General features: G+C 36.1%; 1 protein-coding gene across 2 annotated transcripts in view; it reads right to left on the bottom strand.

The window, feature by feature from the left end:
• Window positions 1–1,138: 1,138 nt before the first annotated feature.
• The window catches only part of ESF1 (ESF1 nucleolar pre-rRNA processing protein), a 65,717-nt gene continuing 47,240 nt past the window's right edge, over window positions 1,139–19,615 (bottom strand). Inside the window, exons 10-14 of one of the 2 annotated variants that reach the window (XM_037031265.1) lie at window positions 19,005–19,126; window positions 14,179–14,266; window positions 6,617–6,699; window positions 2,897–3,043; window positions 1,139–1,863 (exon numbers count right to left, since the gene is read on the bottom strand). In XM_037031265.1, coding sequence (XP_036887160.1) covers window positions 1,570–1,863; window positions 2,897–3,043; window positions 6,617–6,699; window positions 14,179–14,266; window positions 19,005–19,126 — 734 coding nt within the window. In that variant the 3' untranslated portion in view covers window positions 1,139–1,569. The remainder of the gene's footprint in view (window positions 1,864–2,896; window positions 3,044–6,616; window positions 6,700–14,178; window positions 14,267–19,004; window positions 19,127–19,615) is intronic. The other variant, XM_037031258.1, reaches the window with a different exon arrangement.

The raw sequence follows: 19,615 nt of genomic DNA, 5'->3' as shown, positions 1-19,615 counted from the left end.
AACAAAAATTCAAACCAAATCAATAAAAAACTGAAGAGCTAAGTTTCCCAGGAACCTTGAAATCAAACCCTAATCCCTACACTAAAATCAAACAGTTTAGAAGAAATAAGTATTTTTCCTTTCATAAATGAAATACAAATAATTATATAACTCTTTATAGACTGACTATATTCACAAACATATTAAGATTCATGATCCTTCAACGATGTACAGTAGATAAATATCAGGACATTCACATTAACAGGAACTGCATTTGGGGGCTACATTACCTAATAATGTCAGTAGTTTATGGTTAAAATCAAAAAAACAATTCCCTCCACAATACTGTGCATTTTAAATATCCTTTTCTGCCCTTCCTCTTCAGAAGTCTATATATATATATACCCTTACTATATATATTTTTAAAGATTTTATTTATTTCTTTTTAGAGGGGAAGGGAAGGAGAGAGGGAGAGAGAAATGTCAATGTATGGTTGCTTCTCGTGGGTCCCCTGCTGGGAACTGGCCTGCAACCCAGGCATGTGCCCTGATGGGGAATCGAACCACGATCATGTGGTTCGCAGGCCCCACGCTCAATCCACTGAGCTACACCAGCCAGGGCATATACCCTTACTATCTTGATATCACTGTTTTACATACTTTTATTCTTGAAAAAAAATGGAAGACTTAAATTTTTGTATCAAAAAACTAACCACAAAGTTGGCCAAACTCTGCATGTCATTCAGAAGCTACCACATTTATCATTTGTTCCAAGTGAACATTTTGGTTTCTATTTTCATTTATTTATACAGTGAACCTAATTTTCTTCCTAAGTGGACAGTGAACAGTTTATAAAACCTGGACTAGGTGAGATCAGGAATATCAAGGCCTTGAATATATTTTAATTTTAAAAGAATTAAGATTCCTTAAACTCTACAGCAGCATATTCACCCTCCCAAGCTTTCTAAAAATCTGAAGGTTAGATGAAAGAATTTTTTACTGCGAACTCAAGGACATTTCAAATATAATTAAGAGCAGTGCAAACCTGGACTTGCATCTTTATGGAATTATCCTCTTAAGGAAGAAAGTTATTCTGATATCTTTCCAGGGAGTAGTTTATTCGAGGTGCGTAAGATGAAATAAATCACTGCTATATAAAATAATAAAAATATTCTGCACTTTTATTTACAAGTTAATTTCAAAAACAAACTATAATAAACATGATCAAACAACAAAGAAAGTTAATGGCTTCCATCCATTAGGGCTAAAAAGAATAATTCAGCACTGTTCTGTTCTATTTTTACACAGAATTGTAAAGTCTTTGAAAGAGGCTATACCTTAGAAGTTCAAATATTCTAGTATGAACTAAATTTCATAAAATATAAAAACTTTATAAATCCTATAAAGCACAACTCTGTCAATCATCCACAATTAAGTCTGTTATATATGACAGAAATTTTTCAATGGTCAGAATAAGACAATATTATTCATATTCCTGAAAGGTAGCTCTGTTCCCAATAAATATTCTTTCTACCACTTCTGGAAACTTTAGGGAGATCACATTCTCAATCTGAGAAGAAACAACATACAGCTATTTGACTTTCTGTTTTTTTCTTGCTTGAAACTGCTCTGTTTTGTTTTTTACTGATTTAATCAACATTGACAAGGCAGGATCAATGGAATTCTTGTGTGATTCCTTCTGAATTTCACTCTCTTTTTTCTTTATTGCCTGAATAAGTTCTTGTTCTTTTTGTTCTCTTTGCCGGGCTTTCTCTTCAAGAATTTTTTCCATAGCTTTTGTTTTCTTGAAATTAGGATCTGAAGGATCCAAATTATACAAGTGGGAAGTATACATTGCCTGAAACCGTGAATCCTTAACATTTACCTGTAAGTCCAAAAAGAAAATCAAAACAAATTAAATTAGTAAACTAAAAAAGAACCAGAAATGTGACAAAATTTTAAGTGGGCCAGTTGTTACTGGCTGGAAGTGGGGGAGGAATCACTTCATAAATTATATAAATGTTTAACCACTATGCTGTTCATTGAAACTAGTAAAATACTGAATGTCAATTGCAATCGAAAAGTCAGTGAGCTGCTGATTACATAAATGTGAGCATTTTGCATAGTTTCAACAGAAAACTGTTTTCCCACAGATCTTCAATGGAGTTTAAAGGCCTACTCTTAGACCATGACATGAAGGAAACACTGTTCTTATCATGCCATGACAATCTCCTTGAAAGAGAATTGTAGTGCTACATATCCTTCTACATGCTACTTAGAAATTATCTGTTACGTTCCTCTCCAGTCTCTGAACAAATTCAAAATTTCTCCATGTTCTTCTGGGTCTATTCTTCCATGTTAATGGCTGGAAGGCATTATTAAGTAGTTCCTGGCAGCTGTTTGTAGGTTTTCTGCACAGGGCTCAAACTCATGCATGGGGACTAAGTTATCATTAGAAAAGAGGGAGCAATGGAAACCAAAAAATATACCAATTAAAAAATCATAGCTTACAGCACTGGCCACTGTACACAGCGAGACTGTGATACAGTATGATATGAATCCCTCATTGGGGTTCATCGATTGCATGATTAATACACACTTAATTATGCCTATCCTTCCCAAGGGAGCTTCACACTGCACAGATACCTTTCAATGATCCCAACATTGAAAGCTACCTATTTTGGTGCAACATGGCTACCAAGCCAGCTACTCCACCTGCTGCTCAACCAAAGAAACAATGATTTGATCCATCTGGGGATGATCCGCCTGTGTAGGAGTAAAAGATGGTAGCTCTGGTTCCAGAGCTCTTCCTGAGACTAATTGATGGCTAACTTTGCCTATACTTAATTTTTATCTCCAGACCCGAGTCTAGATTCAACATCAGCTTTAAGATACGAATGACTTCTGTCCCTGATTACCTCAAAGTCATCTTCTAATAATTCCTTCTTTTTCATAAGCTGTTTTTTCTTCTTTTTGCTCAGATTCTGGTGCTCTACAATCTTGTTATAATTGAAGTGTTTCTTGCTCTCTTCCTCCTCATCCATCATGAGCAAAGCCATTTCAGCCTATAAACAGAAAAAATAAAGTTTAAATATACAATGCCGTGGGGTTTTTTTAACCGCAAACAGGAATACGGGGCACAGAAATCCCCTCTAGGGAAGGAGAACTCAGTCACCAGAAATCCAGGACAACATGTGTCATCTGCAGCCTGACTATGGGTTACTGAAACTCATACAGAAACCCAGAGAACTTCTGGCCAAGATGGAGGTGTAGGCAGTTATGCTTTGCTTCCTTGTACAACCTAAAGAAAGCCAACAACAAATTTAAAAAGAAAAACCAATAAAAACTGCCACAAAATCGAACTGTATCAAAGTCTGACATCCAAGGAGTTAAAGAAGAAACATTCATGCAGACCAATAGGAGGGGTGGGAAGGGGAAGCTGGGGCAGACAGGATGCATGATAAGGAGATAGACTGGGAAGGAGAGGGAGACGCTGGCAGTGGCTGGTTCTACATTCATGTGCAGATAAGCCAGGTGGAACAACTGGGGAGCAAGACAGACTGCACAACCTAGGGTCCCTGTGCAGGAGACTAAAGTCTCAAAACCCCTGGCTATAAAACCTGTCAGGGTTGCAGCCATGGGAGAAACTCCCGGTATCACATGAGAGTTTGTTAGAGAGAACCATGGGGTCCTAAAATGTACACCTACCCATTGACCACAGAATCAGTGCCAGAAGGGTCCAATATGTTTGTGGGTAGTGGGGGAAGCGATTGAACTTGGGTGAGAGCTGAGTAAGCAGCATTATTCCCACTATGACCCCTCCCCTATATACAGTTTCACAGTGCGGTGAAGTGGGTCACCTTGTACTGGTGAAACCCTAAAGCTCTGTCCCTTACAACATAACACGTGCACTGAGACAAAGAAATATGGCCCAGATAAAAGAAAAGATCAAAGATGCAGAAAAAGAACTAAGCAATAAGGAGACAACCTATAGACACAGAGTTCAAAACACTGGTAACTGGGATATTCACAGAAAGGACTGAGTATGGTAGCAAAATAAAGGAAACAGCAAAGGCTATGCAAAGTGAAATAAAGAAAAATATACAGGGAATCAACAGTGGAAGGAAGAAAACCAGAAATCAAATCAACAATTTGGAGCACAAGAAAGAAATAAAACACTCAACCAGAATGGAATGAAGAAACAATAATTCAAAAAAATGAGAAGAGGATTAGGAAACTATGGGACAACTTTAAACATTCCAACATCCAAATCCTAAGGGTGCCTGAAGGAGAAGAGGAAGAGCAACAAATGGAAAACTTATTTGAAAACATCATGAAGGAGAGCTTCCCCAGTCTGGCAAAGGAAACAGACTCCCAGGAAGTCCAGGAAGCTCAGAGAGTCCCAAAGAAGTGGGACCCAAGGAGGAACACACCAAGGCACATCATAATTAAATTGCCCAGGATTAAAGACGAGAGAATCTTAAAAGCATCAAGAGAAAAGGAGAGTTATCTACAAAGGCGTTCCCATAAGACTCTCAGCTAATCTCTCAAAAGCAGCTTTGCAGGTAAGAAGGGGCTGGAAAGAAGTACTCCAAATCATGAAAGGCAAGGACCTACATCCAACATTACTCCATACAGCAAAGCTATCACTTAGAATGGGAGGGCAGATAAAATGATTCCCAGATAAGGCCAAGTTAAAAGAGTCCATCGGCAATAAGCCCTTATTATAGGAAATGTTAAAGGGACAGATGTAAGAAAAAGAAGATCAAAACTATAAACAGTAAAATGACAACAAACTCACAACTATCAACAAATAAACCTAAAAAAACAAAAATAAAAACAAACTAAGTCAACAGCTAGAACAGGAACAGAATCACAGAAATGGAGATTACATGGAGAGTTATCAGTGAGGAAGGGGAGAGGAGAGAATGGGAAAAGGTACAGGGAGTAAGAAGCATAACTGGTAAGTAGAAAACAGACATAGCATAGGAAATGAAGAAGCCAAAGAATTTATATGTATGACCCATGGACATCAACTAAGGAGAAGGGGAATGCTGGGGGGAAGAGGGGCACAGGGAGGTGGGGGACAAAGGGGGTAAAAAAACACTGGACAACTGTAATAGCATAATTAATAAAATATACTTAAAAATAAAAAAAGAAAACAAAAAAGAAACAGATTTTTGTACAGCAATAAGGTAAAATCTTTAGAAGCAATATCACTGAGAGCAGAAAAGGGGAGAAAATTTGTATTTTAAAAACAGATGACATTCCACTTATTTTAATTGGTTAGTATACTGTATAAATGAACCTCTGTCATTCAAATAAAAATTTCTTTTCACTTTGGTTTTTTTAAGTAATGATGTTAAATATAGCAAATCTAGTATTTTGTGATATAAACTACTTTTTTTTTAAAGATTCTATTTGTTTATTTTTAGAGAAGGGAAGGAGAAAGACAGGGAGAGAAATATCCATCACCTCTTGCACACCCCCTACTGGGGACCTGGCCTGCAACCCAGGCATGTGCCCTGACTGGGAATCGAACTGGTGACCCTTTGGTTCGCAGGCCAGCACTCAATACACTAAGCCACATCATCCAGGGCCAAACTACTTTTTAAACATGTATTTTAACAAGAAATTTACTTTTTCTTTTGCCATTGCCTTTATTGTTTCAATATTGATACACTTCTATGAAGGGATCTTAATATTTGCTTCTGAAATAAAATATAATATATAATTGTCTTTTCCACTAAGTAGGAATTTTCTACCAACACGAGATGGGATTAAATGTGAACCCTGAAGAACCAAGCAAACAACCATGTATACTAGGAAAAATACTAGTATACGCCAGATTTTTGAGAATCTTCCAATATTACTACTTAAGCCTGCTTTAATTTCCTTTTACTTCCATCACTGGCATGTGCTGTTGGCTTTCTTTTTCAAGACATTTTCCACAAAAGAGATTATCTTTGTGCCTCTTAACTGTATGAGAATTACTGTATATGCAATAAACGGAGAACAGAGAAGATCCATTAAGATGCAGAGTTTTTGTGAATAGTCAGGACCACTCCCTGATAGTGATGTGCATGTCAGTCACACAGACATTGTTGGCTCCAATTCCTGACTCAGCCAGAATACATACTGCTCTGTGGCATGAATCTTTGAAGATAAGGTTCACTGTATTTCCAAGAAAGACTTTTATTTTTGTACATTAAACTTATGATTTTTACAATAATAAGAGTGAAATTAGCATTTGACAAGTCATAAAAGCAAAGTCTGTATTCTAGGGCAGATTCAGATTAAATTAAAGCTTATGGCAAAATTATTTAGGTTTTAATTGTAGTATGTTTGTCTCAGTTATAGTAAGTCTATAATAATGAGATATTTTCCTCTTCATCACCAAAGGATATGCCTTGGGTTTTAAGTAAATTTTACTTTGTATTGACTGAATAATGTTTAGTAAAAAAGTGGTATTTTAATACTATGCTGCTAAAATATTTATTATGTGTTATATTTTATAAACTTTATTGCTACAATCAGTTATTTTTCTTATTAGGGAGGGACACCAGAAACTCATGTGAGTAACTTCATTTAATTTACATCTCAGTGATTAAGTAAGTATGTAACAATAATCATTTTACCTTCTGTTTTTCTATTTCAGCTTCTTCTTCTGGAGATGAGCTACATTTTACAGATTTCATTGATTTTTTCTTTTCTCTTATACCTGACAAAAGAAACAAAAGAGAGTTAAAAATGACTATCAGCAACATATGTTTACCCTAGGAACAAAAATGCAAGATAAAAAGAATAATCTTATCAATAAATGTATAAAAACTAGAGAAAGTAAAAAAAAATTAATACTGAGAGATGACTATAGGTATGAATGGAATAATACAACACATCTGGATAGGGTGATTAAATTATAAAAAGGCAATTTCTTTTGAAAGTAATGTATATTATCAGCTAAGAAAGAAAAACAGTTAAGATCATTTCAATACACAGAATAGCATTTGATAAAATTCTACATCCATTCATGATAAATATATATACATTTAATAAAATTCCAAGTAAAATTCCATTCAAAGAAATCTTTTTTTTTTAATACATTTTTTTAAAGATTTTATTTATTTATCTTTAGAAAGGAAGGTAAGGAGAGAGGGAGAGAAATATCAATGTATGGTTGCCACTTGTGCACCCCCTGCTAGGAACTACATCCCCTGCTGGGAACTGGCCTGCAACCCAGGCATGTACCCTGACTGGGAATCAAATCGAGATCCCCTGGTTCACAGGTCCGCGCTCAATCCACTGAGCTACACCAGCCAGGGCAAGGAAATCTTTACAAGGATTAACAAGACAGATTTTATATACTAGTGATACAATGTATTAAAATGTGCTACAAACTGAAAATAAGCAAAAAATACTATACTGTACAATGGGAAAAACAGTATAGTATAGCTGAGTATTTAATAATAAAATTAGTATCATATATCACTGAAAAAAGAAGGGGTTATTCAATAACTAATGGAGGGCAATTTGTTTTGTTCTGAAAAAAAATCAAGTTATTGTCTTATTTCATGATGTACAGGCAAACAAAATGCAAGTAGATTAGTTAAGCATTAAAACCTGCCTACTTAGGGGAAAACTGCCTAATCTTGAACAGAAGAATCATATTTTCTTAGCATAAGAACAACTGAAGAAATCACAATGAACCGCCCCCCCATTTTAACAAATACTTAAAACTTGGCATATAAACACTCATCTGCAAAGTAAAAAAGGCATGTTTAAAATAACAACTTTATAATAATCACTTTAAGTAATAGTTTAACAAAACCCTTTCTCCTTCTCTAAAGACAAATCTGATCTTTGGTTAACTTCCCACTGCATTATGAGGAAAAATCACTTATGCTAAAAGCAGCTCTGGATTGAAAACTGCTTGTATTTTTAAAGCCTCTATGATTTGTAGAGACTACAAGATGTTAGCTGAGATGTTCTTGTCCAAAATGAGAGGTAGTAATGTGCAGCAACTAAGGGCTCTTGACTCTGGACCAGTTGGCCTGTGTTTAAATTCTGGCTTTACCACACTGTAGTTCTGGCCGTTTGTGCTGTGTCCTTATCTATAAAATGTAGATTATAACAAGAGCACCTACCTCACAGGTGTTTCTGCAAGGACTTCATAAATTAGTAAATGTGAAGAGCTTAGTTAACGGTGCTATAAAGTGCTTGTTATTGTTATGACAATCTGACTATATAAGATACCCTGGATTCCTTGATGATCATGCTGATGCCTCATTTTTTTCCTTCTCATTTCATGGCTGCTGGAGTGAGAGGAGTTCAAAGGAGGTGGTTTCAGGTGCTAACATACAAAATATAGTCTAAAAAGTAAGATGGTTCACTCAGTGGATTGAGCGCGGGCCTGCAAACCAGAGGATTGCGGTTCGATTCCCAGTCAGGGCACATGCCTGGGTTGCAGGCCGGTTCCTTGAAGGCCAGCTACCAGCAGGGGATGCACGAAAGGCAACCATACATTGATGTTTCTCTCCCTTTCTCCTTCCCCTCTAAATATAAATAAATAAAATCTTAAAAAAAAAAAGTAAGATGGTTCAGGGTCTACAAAGCCATGTTGTGTAACTCTACAGCATTAATACACAATGCCAATGTTCTCTGAACTGCTGGATACTGTCTTCTTTGAATAAGCTGTGTTCTGTTTTTCCAATGCGAAGAAACCACTGGTGTCTGAAGTAATAATGATTAATGTTTGCCTACCACTTACTATGGCAGGCATAGTAAAGATACTCTGTTCTAATGTCTGCATATATTAACTAATTTAGTCCTCGTAACAATGATATGAAATAGATTCTATCATTTATTATAATCCTCATCCTCTGGATGAGAAAACTGAAGCACAGAGAGGTTAAATGATTTGTCTAAAGTTTACCAAGGGAAAGAATCATAACGAAACCCAAGCACTGTGGCTTAGGCTACCACCACACCACATTCCTCCATTATCAAACATTCTCCCTGTAACAACCTTTCCATCTAAATTCACAGTATACTGATGGTTGAATAACGGCAACCAATGAGGGATAACAGGAAAAACAAAGCCCAAGGTCAAGAGAGGACTTAAAAACTGCTCCATATGCATGAAGTCCCTGCTGTACTTAGGCAGCCAGGTCCAGCTGAGAGAGCACGCCAGCATGAAAGTGCTGCCAGGTTCACTCTTCATGGGATCGAGGCATTTGTCTGTATTTCCAAGAAGAAATACTACTGTATGCAGCCCTTCTCCCTAGAATGAAAATCTTTATTGCTTCTATTTCAAATGTTTTTCAGAGAATGATGTATCCACGTTAAGATTATACCCTTTTCTCTGTTTTAAATACATGTATGTATTTATATATATAAGTATCATCAAGGTCTCATTTTCTTTGGGTCTGACTCTCATACCCTAAGTTTACCTCTGCTCCTATGCTCTCAAGGTAAGAGCTCCTTTTGAAGTGAATGGAAAAGTGACAAATATGGAAGATCATTCTGTGGCAGGGAAAAAAGAAATCAGGCTGTACATGATTAATACATAAAGGAGATAAAGATCTTTACACACAGCTGTGGGAAATGATTTCAAAGAGCCACAATGAACTGTTCCGGATTTTATAACAACCTGGTGAAAAGTCATAAAATAAACTTGAAAGAAAGACTGAAGCAAGGGAGGAAAAAAAGAAGCTCCAAGATGGTCAGGGTTAAAAATGATATGCAATGTTCGTGTGATGAAAATTTCTTTGCTGGCAAAGAATTTACTGTGTGCTAGACTTGAACTGTTTAGCCAAGAGATAAAACAATGTGTGTAGATCCTTTCTGCACTGTTAATGAGATCATATTAAGAGGGCACATTTTAATTTGTATTTTTAAAAAGCATTTTCTCCTCTTTGTAAAGTTTTCAGACCTAACTTAAATGACAAGTATTGTGGAAATAAGTCTTATTCTGAAATGTCATGTTTATTTTTTCAGTGAATCATTTGGCAAGTAAGAAATCACACCTCTTAGGACTGCAAAAAGTACATATGGATTGGTTCTAGTAAGCTGAATACTAACAGACTGGAAATCAGATGTTAAAGTTTTACAGTTAAAAAAAATTCTTTACTGAGACCACTATCCCTTTAAGCAGAAAATGTAACTAAGTACAGCTAGGAAAAAGATGTGTTGCAAAAAATTGTCTGTAAAATCACTGTACGTAAAAGAAATTCCATTTTTCATTACTTGTAATGCCACAGAGCTGTTCCCATAAAAGCTTTCCTCCAGAGGGTTTAGTTAAGCACTTCTTTTGAGAGAGCAGTTAAGAGAATTCACTGGAGGGCAGACATGGTCTCAGTACTGACCAGACAGGAGCAGTAAACCCCCTAAAGATTCACTCTTTTTGCAGCAAATTTGTGCATTCGAGATCACTTGCTCGTAATCAGATGTAGCCTGTTAATCCTCCTCTGGGCTGGGGCACTCTGGCTTCACTTGGAGATCCAGGAATTCCTCCTATCCAGTTCTTATACATAGGGATCGGATCCTGGCTCTGGCTTTGATCAATAGAATGTACTTGTAGAATTACAAAAAGTAAAAGGAGCCCATTGGGATTCAGGTTCTACCACCTGGTCCTTGCAAAATTCAACTAAGTTTTGGGCTTCAGTTTACTCATCTATAGAGTGGGCTAAAGTTTAGATTAGAGGACAGAATGAATATAAAAGCACTCACAAACTGTGTAACAATATATGAGCAGAACATGGTAAGCACTCAGCATACTGGTTTAATGAACTAAATATGTGTACCGTATTATTAAATTTTCAAGGTGGTTTATCAAATATTAAAAGTTATCACATTTTAATGAGGTATAGTTACATGTGATATATTTTATTTCACTCTTTTTGTTAAAAAACAAAATCTTATTATGCCCTGGCTGGTGTAGCTCAGTGGATTTAGCACAGGCCTGTGAACCAGACGATCGCGGTTTGATTCCCAGTCAGGGCACATGCCTGGGTTGCAGGCCAGTTCCAGCAGGGGATGCATGAGAGGCAACCATACATTGATATTTCTTGCCCTCTCTCCCCTTCCCCTCTAAAGATAAGTAAATAAAATCTTTAAAAAAAAACCCCACAAAATCTTAAAGGGTTTATGCAATTAAGACAATAAGCAAAATTTTCCAGCATTTCATTTCTAAAAGAAGACAAGAACTTTTACTTTATTCTATAAATACATTACATTTTTGTAACTTCACTTGATGTCAAGTTTGCAATTTAGAAAAAATAAAAATTATAGCAAGTTTATAGGGAAAGGGAAAAAAGAGAAGGAAAAATTAGAAGATTTCTAGTATTCGAACTGGCCCTTAACCCAAGACGAATACCAGGGCTGGCATCAATCAATCAATAAACTCAATTCTTCCCTATTTTGAAAAGAGTGTAAATTCAGTTTTATGGGATTGCCTAGAGCAAAAGTGTCATAAACATACCCAAGTCCATCTGGCTTAAAATACTTCTGTCCTCAACAATGGGATTTAAACTATACACTCTTCCAAACATTAATGCTGCTCTTTCTCAGTTTCTTAAGCTCTCCCCCTATTTTCCAGGTAGTACCTTATGAGCCCAATCCTCAATTCTCCTCTTTAATCAATGCTTTCTACCTCTAGTCCCATGGTTTGAAATACTATTTTACTGATGTGTAATCTATATCTATACTCTGACTTCTCAGCATATCTTCCAGACTAAATACCTTCATTTGGATATCTAATTGATATCTCAAGCAATTACATCCAAAATGAACCTACCGACCTTACTTCCCACCCAAACCCTTTGTTCCTAAATTCCTTCCTACTTCAGTAAATGGAAGAGCATTATTCCAGAAACTCAAACCAAAAATCTAGGAGTTATGTTAAATTTCTTCCTTATTCAAAGAAATCAGCAAGCCTACCTCCAAAACATATCTCACTCAGTTTTCTCCTTCCAGTTATTGGCATGCCATTTAAACCAGCCACCATCTTATCCAGATTTCCGCCAAAATCTCACCTCCCAGTTCTCATCAATGCCTTCCTCCAATCTGCTCTCTCCACAGGAAGCAGGGCCATGTTACAGACCATGTCAGATACTTGCTTGGAGATCCTTCAGTGACTTCCCACTGTCAGGAGAACAACACCCAAAGGTGCTGCCCCGACAGCAAGGCCCTGCCGGGTCAGTCCTGCGTCCCAGCCTGGCCTCATACCAAATTCCCTCTCTGCCCATGTTCCAGCTTATAAGTGTCTCTCCGTTTTTCCAATACAAGTTCTTTCTCACCTCATAGCTTTTTTACTCACTTTTCTCTCATTTGCAATGCTCTCCCCCCGGGTCTTTCTGCCTGATTCCTTCTAATTCCACGGGTCTCAACTTCAATGTCACCACCTCAGAGAAACCTTCTTGGTCTACTCTATGTAAAGTAAGCTACTCTCCTTCTTCCTCCCTACTGTAACCTCTATATTACCATATTTATTTCCTTTAAAACACTGACCATATTCTCATAATATTCTTATTTACCTGTTTAGCATATTTTCTCTAAAACCATAGACTCATTATGGACATAACCTTGTTTGGATTACTATTGCTGTATCTCTAGCCTAAGAGTGTGTCTAGCACATACTAGGCACTCAAAAATATTTATTGATAGAATGAATAAACAAACATGGTAATATACCATTTTTTAGCTAGGCTTCTATATTAAAAAATTCTAAGTCTCTCTGTTATTCTTTTTGCGTAAAAAAACAACTTAAGCCCCCTTATAATTATTCGTATGCAGTATTCTAAAATCAAGTCTACTGAAAGCAAGCAAATTTTATCTATACTTTTCCTTGGAACTTCTGATACTAACTTTAGAAAAAGCGTATTCACAATCAAAATGTGCTGATTCCAAGAAATAAGCTATCCCAAGCCATCAAACTATTTAACTTACTCTTTGAATCCTGTCCTGAGTTCTGCAATCTGACCAGATTTCACATGCCAAATGAAGCACTTTGGAATAAGAACAAGGAAACTGTAATGCTTTGCATTTCTCCATATAATAAACTTGGTTTCCTGAAATCAGAGGGTAAGACTAAAATCCATCATCTTCTAGAAATGACCGCTCAGGTATGATAAAAAACAGAACATGCTAAGTTTCCATTTCCCTTTCCAATTCCTAAGAATCTCACATCCTATAATAGACTTTATTCATCTTGATCTCCTTTTCATCAATAAAATGTCAGTGCTAAAAGGCTACAACAACCAGGAAATAATTTTGAGCAATTTTGACTTTCCTGTTCAGAACTATTCTGGCCCACTAGCCACAAGGGACAAGAAGCAGGGAAACTTCATAAAATCCTCTTTACAATGCCAGCTTGGAGGTACGCCAGGAGCAAGCCTTTGGGGTTCACGTGTGTGGTATTCAAATCAGGGCAAAGCAAAATGCACGAGAACAAATGAAAAATGCTTAGTGGCCTCTACACTGGCTTGCTCAAGTATGGACTGAACCTTACCACACACATTTATACACACCAAAAAGGTAAAAATAAATGCACTCAGGAAGGAACTGAGTGGTGCATATATAATGGAAACAAGGCTCTGTAGATATAGGAAATCAAACACCAGATAGTTCAGGAATTCAAGGAAAAATGGGAGGAAGTTGGTTTTCAGGTATAATGAAGCAGGATAAATGCAAAAAGAATATATAACATAGATACTTTTGTATATTTGAGCAGAAAAGCTCTTATACAACACCATGTAAGTATTTTAAATTTATAAACATATCCACATAAACTTACTTCACACTTCAATTCTTCATAGCTTTAGCAAAGAGAGACCTAGAGTGAGTATGTCATAAAAAAGCACTGAAAGCACACAAGCAGATAAGTATTCCTTTTTCTTTCAGTCTTTTATAGTCAATCTGCTATACGTATATTTCCTGGAAAGGAATCCCCAGTAAACTGTTAAAATTAATCATGTTACCAAAAGCTGCCCACAATGAAATTAGTCCTTGCTTATACAAGGGGCCTGCTGACACTTCCTAATCTGGTCAATGGTTATAACCCACAGGACAGACCTGCTTATAAGGCACTAAGGGATATAAAATTCTAGGAATTTTAAAAGAATGAGTAGCTTATATTGTTTCTATCCATGTTACCCTTTTTCTTTAGATTCCAAATGAAAACAACAAATGTGTGCTGGCTTACCTATCTTTTTAACTTCTTCAGCAAAGTACGGATCATTCAAATCAACATCAGAGGGAAGTTCATCTTCACTGGCCTCTTCAGCAAGAGCCTTAAGGTTGGATATAAAATACACAGTTTATTACAAGAACCATCACATACATATATACACACACATACACTTACATATATATATATGTACACATATATATGAAGGAAGATGTTTCTTTTAAATCATACAGTTCGATCTAAATGTATATAAAAATACATATAAGTTTATTACAAGAACCATCATATATACAGACACACAAATAGGTGTGTGTGTGTATATATAAATATATATGAAGATAAAATGATTTCTTTTAAATCACATAGCTCAATCTAAAATTAAACCAGTTAAAAGAAAAGAGGATCAGTTTATAAAATAATTCCCATCTGAGTCATTCTTTTGTTTGTCCAACAAACATCAGGGTGGACAAAAAGTCTGTTGAGTTTTACTTGTAAAATAGGACATTTTTCATTTTCACCAATAACTTTATTGATTCGGATATTCTGAATTTGTTGGCTATCTCCTATATGGTATAATGTCGATTGTTCTCAATTAATACCTTGATTTGATCTCTATCAACTCCACCTGGTCTACCCAACTGTGGAGCATCATCCAGGGAGAAATCTCCAGCACGAACTTCCTAACCACTTTTGACCACATTCGATCAGTCATAGCACCTTCTCCATATGCTGTACAAATATTTTCGGTGTTTCAGTTGTGTATTTGCCTTTCTCAAAATACTAAAGCATAATATGCCAAAAACTTTGCATATTTTCTTCAATATGAAAATGGCTACACAAATACTCACCAATTCTTCTAAAACATTTTTAAATACATGCTGATATGACTGACAGCTGTCACAATACAATCTAACAAAATTGTTTCATATGAAGTTAAAGATAAGTAAGTGCTACTAGAACGCAGGTGGTAGACACAAGGCCTGTGGGCTGAATCTGGCCCTCCACCTTGTTTTATCTGGCCTGGTACTTTGTTTCTATCCAGCAGCAGTGCCATTCTCTCGCTTAACAGTTAAGGAATATTTACATTTATACAGTCCTAAAATTACATCCGGGCCTTTGAAGACAATTGTGAGGCTGATTTGGCCCCTGTGGTGAAAATGAGTTTGACACCCTTGTCTAGAGCCATCTTACAGAAAAAACCAAACAAACTTTTTGGCCAACCCACTATTTACGGAATACTTAAACACAGGAAACTATGTAGCACATTGGGGAGAAATGTACATTATCAGATACATGGTTTCTGTTTTCAAAAATTTTACAATCTATTAAAGGAAGTTAAGACACAGATATATACACCAGTAATAATTCAAGATAGGACCTGCTAGAAGAGACAAAATAAAGCGATACAGACATTCAAAGGAGGAAAATACTTTTAGATGAGTAGTAAGTGAAGACAGGTGGCCTTAATTCTCAGAAAACTGAGAAACAGCAGTGCTATAAATAACATGAAGTAGTGCAATGTGGGTTATCCCTTACATTATTTTTAAAGTAGTTTACTTGCTGGTTAATTAAAAACAATGATTGTTTATTATTAAAATTCAAGGATATGTACAAGCAGTAAGGATAGCATAATGAACCCCCTGTTCAGTCTCATCACCCAAATTTCAAAATCTTGTTTTATCCACGATCTACCTCTGAAAACTCTTGGGCTATTTATAAGCAAATCAGTTAAATTTTTCCTAATCAAATTTGAACAGACTGTCTACTAAGTTAGCATGTTTAAGAGAGATGCAAATTAAAACCACAATGAGATACCACTTTACACCAGTGAAAATGGCTATCATAAACAAAGCAACAAACAACAAATGTTGGAGAGGTTGTGGGGAAAAGGGGACTCTAGTTCACTGTTGGTGGGATTGCAGACTGGTACAACCATTATAGAAAACAGTATGGAATTTTCTCAGAAAACTAAAAATGGATCTGCCTTTTGACCCAGCAATTCCACTGCTGGGATTGTATCCTAAGAACCCTAAAACACCAATCCCAAAGAACCTATGCACCCCAACATTCATAGCAGCACAATTTATAATAGCCAAGCAACCTTAGGTGCCTGTCAGTAAATGAATGGATCAAAAAATTATGGTACATATACACAATGGAATTCTATGCAGCAGAAAGAAAGAAGGAGTTCCTACCATTTGCAACAGCATGGATGGAACTGGAAAACATTATGCTGAGTGAAATAAGCCAGGTGTTGAAAGACAAATACCATATGATCTCACCTTTAACAGGAAGCTAAACAACAAAACAAACAAGCAAGCAAAATATAACCAAAGACACTGAAATAGAGAACAGGGGACAGTGACCAGAGGAGAGAGGGGAGGGAGTTTCAGGGGGAAAAGGGGAAGGATTTAGAGGAACTAGTATAAAGGACACATGGACAACTCAGGGGGGTGGATAGGGGAGGGAGGTGGGGGCATGGGGGGTTGGGCTGGGATGAGAGTAAAAGACAGAAAACTGTACTTGAAAAAGAAATTTAAAAAAAAAAAGAAAAATTCAGGTATATAAAAATAAATAGGACATATGTGAACTAAGATCAGACTAACCACACTGAGCTTATCTCAAGGAATCTAAAACAAGAATCACTGTAAAAAAACCCCACTTAGGATGAACACTGCTAAACATTATCCTGCATGCTGAAGAAGACCCACCAAGCCCCAAAGAATATTCATTCATTTTTAAGAGATTTTATTTACTTATTTTTAGAGAAGGGAAGAAGAGGGAAAGACACATTAATGTGTTGCTGCCCCTTGCGCACCCCCTACTGGGGACCTGGCCTGCCACCCAGGCATGTGCCCTGACTGGGAATTGAACCAGCAACCCTTTGGTTCACAGGCTTGTACTCATTCCACTGAGTCACATCAGCCAGGGCTTCATGTTGATATATCCTTTTATAAACAGAACTTCTAGGAATTTTTTAGTAAAAACTGTAATAGATTTAGCGGTAATATATTTCTAACAAAGATTATACACTTTGTATCTATTCATATATTTCTTTAGACCTAAACTATAACTATTATCAACTATCTTGCATAAATATGCATCCATTTCTTCAGTAATCATTTTCAACATCAAATCTGACGTCACAGAGAGGAAAAGGGGAAAAATATTTATAATTTGAAGAAAATTCTTGAAACTTTTGTCTATATGGAGAATCTGTGGAGTTGGAGGGGATCTGCTGAGATACAAGTCCACAGAGTCTAGAGTATACTAGGCATTCAACAAATGTATTTTTAATGTTATTGATAAAATGAGTCCAGTCTTAGTCTAATAAAGGGAAAGTGCCTAACAAATGAAAGTCAAGGGTATAATTTATTTTATATAAATAAAATTAAATGGTTGCCAAAGGTCTCAGAAACGAGTGATTACTATACTGACCCCATACAGATCTACTTGTAAGTCTTCCAATAAACTGATTGCTTAACAACTTCTGAAATTATCCCATTTAAAATATATTTTACTACCTACTTAGTTTTAAAGGAAGTTCTAGGGAAGAAGAGAGGTAGCATATCAATGGGGTCAGGGGTCTTACCCCATTTCTTCATTTTACTATCCATTTCCAGAAACACTGACTACAATTAGAGTACAAAAATCCTCCCATTGCATCATTCAATTTTGCTATTCCCTTATCTTTACTAGCACTAACAGTCAGAGCTGTACCAAAAGCTCAAGCTTACATACTACAGGGGCAACACAGTACTGTAGAAAGAACACTGGAGTGAGAGCTGGATTCTGGTCTTAGCTTTGCCATTAACAAGCTATGAATCCTTAGGCAAATCACTTAATTTTTTAAGTGATTTTAAGCTATGCATCCTTAGGCAAATCACAACTATAAAACATCAGGGATGAATGAGAAGTAATCATCCAAGATTCTTCAAGTTGTGACTAGTGATACCATCTTAAGAAAATAACTTTATTGCCAGAATGCTGTATTTTGGTGACAAGATAAGGGTATTTTCAGTAGTAAAAACTGTAAGTGGTCTCTGCTACCATTACTAAAAACTCTAATTGTGCAAAATATGTTATGATGAGAGTCAAATCAGATTTTCATGCACAGCATATTATCAGAAAAATATCCTTAGTAAATGGACTTAAGATGTTAAAGGGTATATATAATATTGAAAAGTGAAAACTGCACATTAAAAATAAAAATGTATAGAAAATTTTATTCATATGAAATACTTTTCTTTTTTTTAAAAGATTTTCTTTATTTGTCTTTAGAGGGGAAAGGAAGGAGAGAAGGAGGGAAGGAGAGAAATATCAATGTATGGTTGCCTCTCATGAGTCCCCTGCTGGGAACTGGCCTGAAAGCCAGGCAGGTGCTCTGACTGGGAATCGAACCGCGATCGTGTGGTTCGCAGGCCCGTGCTCAATCCACTGAGCTACACCAGCCAGGGCTATTCATATGAAATACTTTTCTATCTACATATCTTCAGGTAAAGAAGTCTGTGTGCACCTCTTCCTCAAAAACAGGAGAGAAGCAAACTGTTTTACCTCTCCATACCAACTACACTATGTATTTTATTTAGGTAGCATGTACATGTAAAATATTAGAGCACAGTGGCTGTGGGTTAAAGTGGCTCTGGGTTTTTACCAGACTTTGTATAACATTATGCAGCCTTGTAGAAAACATATAACCTATTGGACATTCCCTTTCCTTTTTCTTAAAACTGCAATGGTAATAAAACCTACCGCAGTGAGTTGCTACCTTATGAGATAATGGCTGCTAAGCATCATTCTCATGCATAGTTGTTCAATAAATATTTGGTCATGTTTGTTACCTTCTGTTTCTTTTTTAGTCTTTTCTTCTCTTTTTTCTTCTCTAAAAATTGTTCCCAAGGGGTCAGTTTATCCTTTCCTTCCAATTTGTTTTTGACCATCTCTTCTGCACTTTCTTTAAGACCTAAGAAAAACACAGAAATAGTTAAGTTTAAATGTAATTTACCAAAAAAGGTAACATATTTAATAGAGTAACAAGATAAAATGCAAGATCACAGAATAATGTCGGATCAATGTATATCAAACCTATTTCCCTAATAGCAAACAATAATAAACCTAACCAAAACAAAATAAATAAACCCAGTAACTTAAAATATGATTAAGGCAATGAAGAAAAATCCTTTATTTAGGCTCAAATTTTATTTCTCCATACTTAATTGCTTTGAGATTCTAAGAAAAATTCTGGCACAGGTGACTAACAAAAATTAATTGGTACGGCAATCCCTGTTGAAATACCCTAGAAGAAAGTATTCTCATAATCACTTTTCAAGCACTGTGTGAGGTCACATCTTTAAGATCAAAAGGACCACTGAATTCAAATTCCAGTTTATATGGTTTAACTCTTTCAGTGCTGTTATTTGCTTTTGTACTTTAATTCTANTACCAAAAAAGG

Source organism: Sturnira hondurensis, unplaced genomic scaffold (assembly GCF_014824575.4).
Source record: "Sturnira hondurensis isolate 20B ecotype Veracruz unplaced genomic scaffold, ASM1482457v3 Scaffold0001813, whole genome shotgun sequence".
Taxonomy (NCBI): Eukaryota; Metazoa; Chordata; class Mammalia; order Chiroptera; family Phyllostomidae; genus Sturnira; species Sturnira hondurensis.
The sequence above is the reverse complement of the archived record's forward strand: the minus strand, read 5'-3'. Positions and strand labels throughout refer to the sequence as shown.